General features: G+C 44.8%; 1 protein-coding gene across 7 annotated transcripts in view; it reads right to left on the bottom strand.

The window, feature by feature from the left end:
• The window catches only part of ROBO2 (roundabout guidance receptor 2), a 901,650-nt gene extending 897,486 nt beyond the window's left edge, over positions 1–4,164 (bottom strand). For 2 of the 7 annotated variants that reach the window (XM_083171910.1, XM_083171915.1), the window contains exon 1: positions 3,388–4,157. In XM_083171910.1, coding sequence (XP_083028036.1) covers positions 3,388–3,508 — 121 coding nt within the window. In that variant the 5' untranslated portion in view covers positions 3,509–4,157. Of the gene's footprint in view, positions 1–3,387 lie in introns of all 7 variants that reach the window. The other 5 variants (XM_083171916.1, XM_083171914.1, XM_083171909.1 and 2 more) reach the window with 5 other exon arrangements.
• Positions 4,165–12,585: the final 8,421 nt, after the last annotated feature.

Genomic DNA, 12,585 nt, shown 5'->3' with positions numbered 1-12,585 from the left:
GACAGTGCAATTAAAATGTTGGGCTATACAACAGAGCTGGGCTCCTGATGGCCAAAGAGGTCATCAGCACTTGTAAACTGTACTGTCAAGGTGGCAACTGAACATATGACATCCTTACTGGACCTGCCTGGTGACAATCATATGTCCTGCTCATTCATTGGACACCGTTTCGTTTCTATGTGTACATTTATTTAGAGTGAGATGTATCAAACCAGGGCCAGTAAAAAATCTGCCTATAGCAGCCAATCACATTCTACCTATCATTTTATAGCAGTTATAAGTGATAACTACAAGCTGATTGATCGCTATCTCCACTTGCCCAATTTAGAAGGATTGATACATTACCCCCTTAATCTGTTCTAACAATTACAATGGTTATACATAATACTATTTATAGTATTTTATACTACTTCTATATAGACAGAAACATTATTGGTAGACAGAAGATACGTATCCCCTAGGTGTCAGCAATAATCACAGAACAGTTTTATTGTAAATGTAAACTTTAGACTTTTTGATATATTTCATCACTGCATACATTTTTGTATTATATAGTAGGTATGTGTTTACTTTGTTGCTTTGCTAGAACCAATTTCTGATAGGTCACCAAATGTCACCATGATACAGAAGTGGAGAATCATCTTAAACACAGGGGCAGATGTATTAAGCCTGGTAAAAGTGATAAAGTGGTGATAAAGCGGAGATAAAGTGGAAGGTGAAAAATGCTCCAGCCAATACACTCCTAACTGACATTTTTCAAACATCTGATTGGCTGGTATGTTATCATCTTCCACTTTATCATGCTTAATACATCTACCCCACATTATGTTATATAATCAAAACAATTGTTTATAATCAAGTAAATTTAACAACACGAGGAGAGAAAATATTATGGCAGAGTATTGCATAAGAAGGTGGAGTAACAAATTGACAACAGTGGTTCTCAAACTCGGTCCTCAAGACCCCACACAGTACACGTTTTCCAGGTCACCCGACAGGTGCACTCATTTCTGACTGACACATTTTAAAAGATCCACAGGTGGAGCTAATTATTTCACTTGATTCTGTAAAGAGACCTGCAAAACATGCCCTGTATGGGGTCCTGAGGACCGACTTTGAGAACCTGTGATCTACAACACACAAGTCTATTTACTGAGCAATTTAGAGTGATAAAGTGGACGGAGATAAAGTACCAACCAGCTCCTAACTGCTCTTATTAAAAAACAACCTCTGACATGGCAGTTAAGAGCTGATTGGCCGATGCTTTATTTCCAGTAACCTATCACACTCCATGGCTTAGTTAATAGGTCATACTAGATGACCGTACTCTGTGATCTATTTGAAAAGGGATTCAAACTCTTCTTGTAGCCCACACATACTGCAGGGAGTCATATTGTAAAACAAACCAATATCTACAAGAATGCAGCCCATTATCTAGACAGCAGTGATATTGCTGTGTACCATACGTCGGCACTATTACTAGTATCTCTAGATCCGTACAGTTTTATAAATCTGGCTGCTATTTTGTGCATAGGACTAGTGTATTTCCCGTGTCACCTGTCTTGAAAAGTCTCCGCCCCTTTTTCATTTCAACAGAGTAACTCAAACAAGTAATATAGTAAAGTACATAAAAACTATCATTAAAAACAGTGCACGAGCCATGCATTTTTAAACAGAATAGTGGATGTGAATATAAACCTAATCCTGATTTACATATAATATGTCAATTTGTTTATGTACTGCCGTAAAAGTATAACGATCCAGCCTATCAATGCAATTCTCAGGTCTAACATTTTATTGCACTTATTATCCCCTTGCCCTAGCAGCACAGGCTAAGTGGCTCTTGGAAGATGGCCATAGGACATACTGTAGGTAGAGGATTTGCAGTTTCCTAATGCAACAAAAGAATCCCAGAAAGGAGGGGCTGAGTGACTGCTTCTATAAATTATTTAAACTTCTTTTTTTAATGTTGATGCTTCTCGTTAACCTTATATCACAACACCGAGCTGTGGGAAAAGAAGCACACATCATGGAAACACCATTGTGCGTAAAAAAGATTCTTGCCAACATAAAACTGCAACAAAATGGCTGCCATGATTCCAATAAACAAAACACAAACACACAAACAGCAAATGTTTGTACATTTAGGGCACCAAAAGATTTCCACTTTAATTAAGGGCTAGTTCTACCTGGAACTAAAAACTTAGTTTAGGATGTACTGTAATATCATAAGTCAGTTCTATTCCCATACAGAATTCTTACTCGTGCAGTGGCGAGCGGACAGGGCCTACTGCTCACTGCCACTCGCTTCCTCTAGTAGTAAGAGGTTGTGGCTGGTCAATATTTTGCCTAAATTAAGGCAAGGACAAGTTGTCAGGAACACGGGGAGTGCGGAAAACCATGCAGGAGTCTCCTCACTTTGGTCAGTTGGTTCTTTACCCATATTGGCAGTGCCATCAGGAGCACAATCAATAGCGCCAAGCATGAGCAAGTCATGGGTACCCCGGAATAGAATGAACTCTAGACCTCATTTTAATAATCTTTCGGAATTAGATCTAATTTATGATATTCCATCTAAATCACAGGTTCTCAAAGTCGGCCCTCAGGACACCCGCACAGCGCATGTGTTGCAGGTCTCCTCACAGAATCAAGTGAAATAATTAGCTCCACCTGTGGATCTTTTAAAACGTGTCAGTCAGTAATGAATGCACCTGTTGGGTGACCTGGAAAACGTGAACTGTGTGGGGTCCTGAGGACCGAGTTTGAGAACCACTGATCTAAATCATTGGTGAAACTACCCTTTAACCCTTCGCTATCAGTGGCTGTGTATATGTCACACCAAAGAGGGTTACGAAAAGACCAGCACAACTTTATTTATATTAATCTTATACAGACAGTAGCAGCTATCTTCCATTGCAACAAAACTTTTGCTATCTGTGATACAAACACTACAAAGCATTTACCGTCCCTCTCTCTATGCCATTCTATTAATAAGGTCAATCTGATTTACCTCAATAATCACATCAGCCCTGGAATATTCATTTCTCCGTTGGCATTTGAAAATTCACAGCTTCCAAAATGACAATACACATCCTTCTGACAGGGACCGCAACCTGCATTTTATTCGATAACATTTACAGAGCTTATAAAGCACAGAACTATTGTGGGAATCAATATGTAATCAGCTTCAGATATGGCAGCGAAAAATTCCACACAACAATGAACTTGCGAGCCAGCAGAGCTGACACTCTACCCATCAGCACACACAAACAGAGATCTGCCAAAAATGCAAAAACTCCAGACACCTATTGTGGCAGCGCCCAATCCCAAGTCCATAGCAACAGCCACCCTGCAAGTTGGTATTTGTAGAAAACTTTTGTCACTCACCCCCTTTCCAGTTTTTGCCTTTGGTCCTGCTAACCTTACTCAGAGTCCCACCATGAAACACCAGCGTTAGGATGAAGAGAAGTTGAGGGGTAATTCTCCTGTTCTTTCCTGGAGAGAACATGTCCAGATGCTCATTTCATTCATACCATTCCCAACATCTCCGTTTACTCCTCGATTCTCCTGGATTTCTTTCCTCTGTGTGTGTGTGTGAGAGAGGAAGAAGTGATTAATCACTGAAGAATCAGAGCACACAGTCGCTTTGCCATCGCTGGATGTAGAAGCAATATCTCAGTGATGTTGCCCTGAGGAGAAGCACATTTCTCAATGCTTCTGTTGCATCAATGCAAAGAGCAGGCAGAGAGCACTCCTGCCAGTGCACGCAGGGAAAATTCACATATCTCCCCGTCACTTTGCTTATATTCAGGATATATCCTTTGTTTTCACTCAGAGATTGATTGACAAATATAAAAAAACTGCAATCACTGTGTCCAGCAAGATAGAGAGAGTGAAAATATGCTAGGCTTGGTCAAAACAGACGAGAGGCAGTTTCACTGACAGCTCGAAGCTTGGCTGGCTGATACTAATAGCTGTTCGAGGAACCAAATTGCTCTTTTAAGAGTAATAAGGCTTCAGTGAAAAGCTGGTGTCATTGCCACTTGGGTGGAAAGTGCAGGGTTTATGAAATCACCATGAACCCAGTTCATGCTGCAGACGCTAAGGTCTGCTTACTGCTGACTGTAAAGATCACTGCTTGCTATTGGTGTTCTATTGTGTAGAGGTGGAATGCTTGTTATACTGTAACACACAAATGTCCAGGTCTGTAAAAAAAGAAAAAAAAAAGAGAAAAAAGCCAAATAAAACTACATTATATTAGTCCTGTGCACTATTTGTTGATATAAAAATAGATTTTGCGTATCTCCCAGGCAGTAATTATTTATGTCCCCCTTTTTAAAATATTCATTATGCTGAAGTCAAGTACATGCTTGATTCGTTTTATATGGTATGAAGAGAGAGCGGACCAGTCGGAATCCTCGGAAACACAAAGGTTCTATGCAGGATTCAGATTGACATTGTCATATATTGTGTATTTCGTATCATCGCAGGCTTCAGAACGCTCATCCGTGAGGAGTTTGAACTATTGACAAGGGGAGCAGAGCCTGAGAGGGTTAAATTGGGACTCGTCATGATTGGATGCAGCGTGTCAGGTGGAACGGTTTGTGAATGGGGTAGGATTTGTCTAGTCCGTATTGGAGGCACGTGCCTGCAGCTGGATGGGGAGGTTGTGTGAATGTGTAATGTAATAATCGATGGTCGGGGCCAATAAAATCATAGCCGGACGAATGTGATCACAGCTTGCAAAGTTAGCAGGCTGTTCAGTATAATTGTTATTGCTGGTAATGGGAGCAGAACCTGTGTGCCGCTGTCTTTTACACGTGGATAGTGATGTAGATCTGCATGCATGAATTATGCAGCTTTGCTTTCCATTAAAACATCACATGATATTGAACTGAAAAACTGACATGATGCTACTTCCCATTAGTTGAAGAATGCTAATTATCCTGACATGTGTGCTGCATTCTCCACAACTGTGGGGTAGGGTGGGTTGGGACAGAATGGTCGTTACACTGTGTGTTTGGATTTGGATTTGAAAAGAGTCAGATATTTAAATGGAAAATCCATGTTCACAGTCACTTGTTGGTAAGTTTTTAATATTGGATCATACTGATATGGAAATTCCATTTAAGCAAATATCTCGTAACAGAAGATAGGATGTTGTACAAATAGATGAATTGTGGACGGATGGATGAGAGTAGAATAATAAGTAGCAAGGGCAGAACTACAGGCAATGTAGAGTGGGCTTATACAGATCAGAGTAATCTCCTGAAGTGGTGCTAGCGCAGTGGAAGCGTACACTGAACTTTTGGAGAGGGTGTAGGTACCCGTAGGCTTAGGGGTATATTCAATTAAAGTCGGATTTATTCCGGCATGCATTTGTCGGAATGGATCCAACAATACCTATTCGACTGTGTGGCCAAAGCCCATTCTCGGATTTGTAATTATGCTGCTTACCCGGCCCGGAGCTGGGACCGGATGAGCAGCAGCAGTGGGAGGACTGCGCTGGTGTCGCCGGGACTGGGTGAGTAGCAGCAGGGCCGGCAACAGAAATCTTGGGGCCCGGTAAATGGACATGTCCTGGCCCCCTCAAAATAAGAAAACCCTCTTCACGTGTGTGTATGTGTCTAGATTTATTTTTCTACAAACTACTTCTGATAGATAGATAGATAGATAGATAGATAGATAGATAGATAGATAGATAGATAGATAGATAGAAACTCTCTTCCCTCCCCCAAGGCACTTACCTGGTTAATTAAAAAGGCGGAGTAGGCATTAAGCAGGTTCTCTGGACCTTTTTCCTGCAAATCTTCTCCTCACATTCCTCCGTTAAGCCCCGCCCCTTTTTTCTGTACTCTCTATTTCCTGGAGAAGGAAACCCAGGCTTCTCATTGGTGGGCGGTGGCCATCTTTGTGTAGTCTGTATGGGGGCAGCCATCTTCTTTTAGCTCCTGCTGCATGCTCAGCAGCATACAGAAGCAGAGCCATCCTTTGCCTACCCTGGCTTCCGCAGTTAGATGGCAAATACCAGATGACAGGTAACCGGGGCTGGGGGGAGAGGAGAGAGGGTGATCGCTCTGCATGTTTGTTGTCTGCTCCGAGCCAGTGGCAGAGCAGACAGCATAATAAATAAAAAACAGAGTGCATTTTTTTTGTGCCCGGTGATCATGGGGCCCTTCCGAGCCTTGAGGCCCGGGTCAGATGTCCCCCTTGACCCCCCCCTGTCGCCGGACCTGTGCATACCCTCCAACATTTGTAGGGCAGAAATCGGTACAGGGGGTGTGACCATGTGTGAAGTAGGCGTGGTCACAGTTAAAGTGGGCGTGCCCCCCTTTCCGAATGTGTAATGTGCGTTTTTTTTTTCAATAGGACTCCCACCACTCTAGTAAATGGATTTTAACATATACAACAACCCTGCCCCACACATGCTGATGCTGTGCTATTTCTGCTGCTTACCTTCCCCAGCAGTTGCTCCTTGTACGGGATGGTCCGCACGCGTTCGCGGGTATCGGTCGCTTAGGGTGGCAGTTACGAGCAGGGCTGTCACCACTGTTGCCGCAGAGTTGAGCACTGGGCGGGCAGGAGGGAGAACAGCGGCGGCAGCGTCTAGATCACCGGCACTGACACCCATCCCAAGACTGGGCACCTGTCGGCAACAGGAGGACTTCTCTCCAGGGGTGCAATGCTTAGGAGGGAGGGGGCAGAATATATCTGTACGATTCAGTAACGGGCACAGTGCAGGGTTAGGGGACACAGTAGTGTGTGTAGGACAGAATACTGGGTGTAGGATTAGGGTTGCAACAATACTGTGTATTTGGTGCCGGCATACCTTGCGAGATCAAGTATTCTTTTCCAGCCACTCCCCCTCTCAGCTAACGCTGCCGGAAGAGCAGCACAACTGTGAAGCTAGAAATATAAAACTACAACTCCCAGAGTCGGAGGAGCTGGCTCCAAAAAACTGTACATTCGGTACAGTTAGATTTAGCCGGTACAGACCATTAAAAAACGGTACTGTACCGGCTAAATCGGTACAGTTGGAGGGTATGCCTGTGTAGCAGCACCAGGAGGATGGTGCCAGGTGCTGCCAGAAAAGGATGAGCAGCATTGGGAAGACAATGCTGGGTGAGCAGCAGCAGCATCACCACCTCCACTGCTGCTCACCCGGTGTCTTCCTCCCCAATCTGCCTTTTTTTTAAGTCTGATTGAGATTGTCGGAAACGGGCCAAATCCTGTCAAATTTGACCCCATTTCCGACAAAAGCATGCGGATTGGCAGCTATTCCACCAATCCTTGTGTTAAAATAAAAATAAAAAATTGATTAGGTCATATCATGGATTCGACTAAAAAAGTCGGAAATTGCAGTTTTCCGACAAACTGAGAGATAATTCGGGTCTTTTGTAAAAATGAATGCGAATGGCTTGCGAAAATATCACTGATTGGCGGCCAGCTACAAATCCATTAGCAACTCACTATCCGTCCAATGATCTTTCCAGTGTGTGCAGTCTCTGCGTAACCCTGACCCTTCCACAACTGTGCGATAGTAAAAGGCCGGAGGCCGGAGCAGACGTCACACACCCGCCCTAAAAACGTTTGGGAACGCCTACATTTTTCTTGACACTCTCAGAAAACGGGCAGGTGACACTCCCAAACGGCGGCTTCCTGTCAATCAACTTGCGAACAGCTTGTTATCAGAGTAATTGCAGAATTTTTGGCGCTCTTTGGCCTCAGGCATGTGCGCTATGATCCGTACAGTCTTTCAATAATTGGTCGGCGAACCAATTTGCACAGCAGTGGTGAGGTCTGAATAACCCCCAGTGTCTGGACTGAGTTCTTAATAAAATGTAATAGGAAACAAGCGCTCCCACATCTAATAGGAATCTTCTCTTCTGCAGTAGTTCAAATGGAAACACTAAGTAAATAATCTGAACAGATGAAAATGAATTATTGCTGCAATGGAACTGAATGAAGCTCTATTGTCGGTAACCAAACAGCCATTCAGAAACGGCTATATAGCACTATTGTGTCATCATCATGGTCATCACATATATTTATCTGAGGACTCTGGTACTGTACATTACAAAGATATACCTTCTAAGAAAGGTGCCTGGGAATCGTCTATGAAGTATTAGCATTATCATCATGAAACCTGAGATTTCTCCGGATTCTCTGCATTTTTCAGGTTACATGGAGATGCAAAAAAAAATGCTTATCAACCATGTGACCGTCAACCATGGTCCCGCCGATCAGTCGCTGGTGTCTAACTAGCATGACTAAACCCCGCCGACCCGCTATAGCACAACCTGTGGGAAGACATTACACAGCAACAACTGCATGCACTGTGTGGTCTAACCTTTACCCAGTGGTTCTCAACCCAAAAGTTAATACCGGTATTTTCCAGACACCCGCAGGGGCAGGGGTGCCGGACCACCTGTCATATTATAGAGATCCAGAGGTGACCCGGGAAACAAAAACTGCTTGTTTTATTACAAGCAAGGGGGAGTATTAAATAGTGTAAAGATATAAAGTATCAACCAATCACCTTCTGTCATTTGTCAAATACTGCCTGTAACATGACAGCGAGAAGCTGATTGGTTGTTCTGTTCATCCTCCAAGAACCACTGCATTGGACTCCTCTCTGAAAGCCGGCGGCAGCAGAGACTCAGTTTGATTTGCGAATAGGAAATCGTCAGCAAATTTTAACAAATCAAAATGAATTACAGGATGATCAATAAACAGTATGAACAGCAATCATTATGGGATCAATGGCATTTTATCACAATGTGTAATTAGACAGCTGGTCGGCCTTACTGTACTTCTCGCCATAAATATACATGCGTTCCTATCACCAGGGGATTGTCTGTCTAGGTGGTACACCAGCGCAGATCTTGAGCAGTGTGCAGTCTCTGCGAACACAATCCTTGCATATACGTACGTAACACAGCTTGTCCCTGTTATAGGTTCCCAGCTGCAATTTATGTTGGGCAATGACATTATGCATAGTCCAGAACTCTGAAGTTGAATCAAACCATCTAGAGCAGGCATGTCCAAACTATGGCCCCCCAGCTGTTGTGCAACTACATATCCCAGCATGCCTTGCCATATTTTTTGCATTCCCTAATAGCAAAACTGTGGCAAGGCATGATGGGACTTGTTGTTGTTGTGTCTAGATTTTTTTTTCTACAAACTACTTCTGATAGATAGATAGATAGATAGATAGATAGATAGATAGATAGATAGATAGAAACTCTCTTCCCTCCCCCAAGGCACTTACCTGGTTAATTAAAAAGGCGGAGTAGGCATTTAGCAGGTTCTCTGGACCTTTTTCCTTCAAATCTTCTCCTCACATTCCTCCGTTAAGCCCCGCCCCTTTTTTCTGTACTCTCTATATTTCCTGGAGAAGGAAACCCAGGCTTCTCATTGGTGGGCGGCGGCCATCTTTGTGTAGTCTGTATGGGGGCAGCCATCTTCTTTTAGCTCCTACTGCATGCTCAGCAGCATACAGAAGCAGAGCCATCCTCTGCCTACCCTGGCTTCCGAAGTTAGATGGCAAATACCAGATGACAGGTAACCGGGGCTGGGGGGAGAGGAGAGAGGGTGATCGCTCTGCATGTTTGTTGTCTGCTCCGAGCCAGTGGTGGAGCAGACAGCATAATAAAAAAAAGTGCATTTTTTTTGGGCCCGGGTCAGATGTCTCCCTTGACCCCCCTGTCACCGGGCCTGTGTAGCAGCACGAGGAGGATGGTGCCAGGTGCTGCCAGAAATGGGTGAGCAGCATTGGGAGCAGTGGCGTAACTATAGGGCCGCAGCCCCTGCGGCGGCGGGGAGGTGCCGGGGATCTGCGGGCGCTATTGTTTCTCCCCCAGCTCCCCCATCCTTTTGGGTGCAGCGGGGAGCTGGCAGGGGGGTCTGTGCGGTGCAGGGGTACCACTACCTGCGGTCAGGAAGAGGCTGGACACTGGAGGTCCCTGCGGCTCTGAAAGTATGACGTTGCCCGGGACCAATGTTCCCTCTAATATTACGAAGGCTGTGTGAGGCAAAAGATTTTGGCTGTGCTACTTTGGAAGGAAATTTAAATTTTTGTGCGTCACTTATATATAAATGGAAAATGACGTTCAGCATTTGTGTTAACTTTACTTCAAAATGATATTAAACATTTAAACATTCAAAACACAGCACACAATGTAGTTAATGGGTAAAACATAAATTAGTCCACAACTACAAAAAGGGACCACTGCTGCTTTGTGCGCTCTGTTGTAATGTCTGTGCGCACGCTCGTCGAGTTGTGTGCGCGCGCACGTGCGCACAGCTTAGAGGGAACACTGCCCGGGACCCTGCAGTGAAGTGGAAATAACGCGCTCTCTCTGCCGCCCGGCAGTGCGGGAAGCGCTTCTGACTTTGAAAAGTTAGAAGCGCTTCCCGCGGCGCCGGGCGGGGGAGATAGTGCGTTATTTCCACTTCACTGCAGGGACCCTGGCAACATCATACTCAGCGCCGCAGGGACCTCCAGGCTCTCCCTGACCGGAGGTACCCCCGTGCCGCATGGACCCCCCTGCCAGCTCCCCGGGGGGGGGGGGGGGGTGTCTTGTCTTTTAACTGGGGGGGGGGGGGGGGGCGGTGAAATTGTCCCGGCGGGGGGGCGCAAAAGTTTTTGTTACGCCACTGATTGGGAGGACAGTGCCGGGTGAGCAGCAGCAGCATCACCACCTCCACTGCTGCTCACCCGGTGTCTTCCTCCCCAATCTGCCTTTTTTTAAAGTCTGATTGAGATTGTCGGAAACGGGCCAAATCCTGTCAACTTTGACCCCATTTCCGACAAAAGCATGCGGATTGGCAGCTATTCCACCAATCCAGGTGTTAAAATAAAAATAAAAAATTGATTAGGTCATATCATGAATTCGACTAAAAAAGTTGGCAACTGCCGTTTTCTGACAAACTGAGAGGTAATTTGGGTCTTTTGTAAAAATGAATGCGAATGGCTTGCGAAAATATCACTGATTGGCGGCCAGCTACAAATCCATTAGCAACTCACTAACCGTCCAATGATCTTTGCAGTGTGTGCAGTCTCTGCGTAACCCTGACCCTTCCACAACTGTGCGATAGTAAAAGGCCCCGAAGCCGGAGTAGATATCACACACCCTCCATAAAAAGTTTGGGAACGCCTACATTTTTCTTGACACTCCCAGAAAACGGGCAGGTGACACTCCCAAATGGCGGCTTCCTGTCAATCAACTTGCGAACAGCTCGTTATCATAGCAATCGCAGAATTTTTGGTGCTCTTTGGCCTCAGGCATGTGCGCTATGATCCGTACAGTCTTTCAATAATTGGTCGCTGAAACAATTTGCACAGCAGTGGTGAGGTCTGAATAACCCCCAGTGTCTGGACTGAGTTCTTAATAAAATGTAATAGGAAACAAGCGCTCCAACATCTTATAGGAATCTTCTCTTCTGCAGTAGTTCAAATGGAAACGCTAAGTAAATAATCTGAACAGATGAAAATGAATTATTGCTGCAATGGAACTGAATGAAGCTCTATTGTCGGTAACCAAACAGCCATTCAGAAACGGCTATATAGCACTATTGAGTCATCATCATGGTCATCACATATATTTATCTGAGGACTCTGGTACTGTACATTACAAAGATATACCTTCTAAGAAAGGTGCCTGGGAATCGTCTATGAAGTATTAGCATTATCATCATGAAACCTGAGATTTCTCCGGATTCTCTGCATTTTTCAGGTTACATGGAGATGCAAAAAATAATTCTTTTGTTAGACAGAATTTCGGAGATAAACACAACAGACCCCTAAGCCTTATCAGGTCACCTTCCAGGGGACTGCTAAACGTATGAGTACACACTCACATTGTACTTACACCTGCCTGACCCCAGATTGAAATGCACAACACACAAAAGGCCCATGCACAGTAGGTGATAGGGGCCACGCCCAATATAATTACCAATATCGGTAGCGGGTCCTGATATTGTTCATACACACTGAGCAATATAATTTAGTGATGTCACCGGGACCCGCTGAACATGCATGTGCCTGCTCACTGAGTTGTCAATCACCGGCGGCTCTCGGGCGGTTGGCAGAGGGGCCGATAGATCTTTAAATATATATCGGGCATCGGTTGTGTTGCAGGATGCTTTGCATTAGTTTTGCTATGTGGCCATGCTGAAACTGATGCAAAGCATGCTGGGATGTGTAGTTCCTCAACATCTGGAGGGCCGCAATTGCCCAGCCCTGCGTTATGGGCTGGATCGCATTGCATCGCAATTTGCATGCGATGCGATCTGAGGGCAGTACAAAAAAGTATGTGCATACTTTTGTACTGTGCAATGAGATTCCTGCAGGAGCGCCCATCACTTCGCACCATGTATGGGCACCTTAAGGAATGAGCTGCTGCAGCAGCGGGTGGGAAAAGCTGCACAAACAGGAGGGATAGAGCAGGCCAGTCTCCAACTGATAACTGTACTCTTTGTCCATAAATTGTCCCAAATGCAGGGACAGTTGGGAGGAATGTATCACTTCACACCAATGTGCTAGTGCATGTAACAAAGTAAAGTGGTTATGAGCTTGCTGAC

This window comes from Crinia signifera, chromosome 2 (genome assembly GCF_055691185.1).
Source record: "Crinia signifera chromosome 2, ASM5569118v1, whole genome shotgun sequence".
NCBI classification, from domain to species: Eukaryota; Metazoa; Chordata; class Amphibia; order Anura; family Myobatrachidae; genus Crinia; species Crinia signifera.
This window is presented reverse-complemented; position numbering and strand designations above follow the sequence as displayed.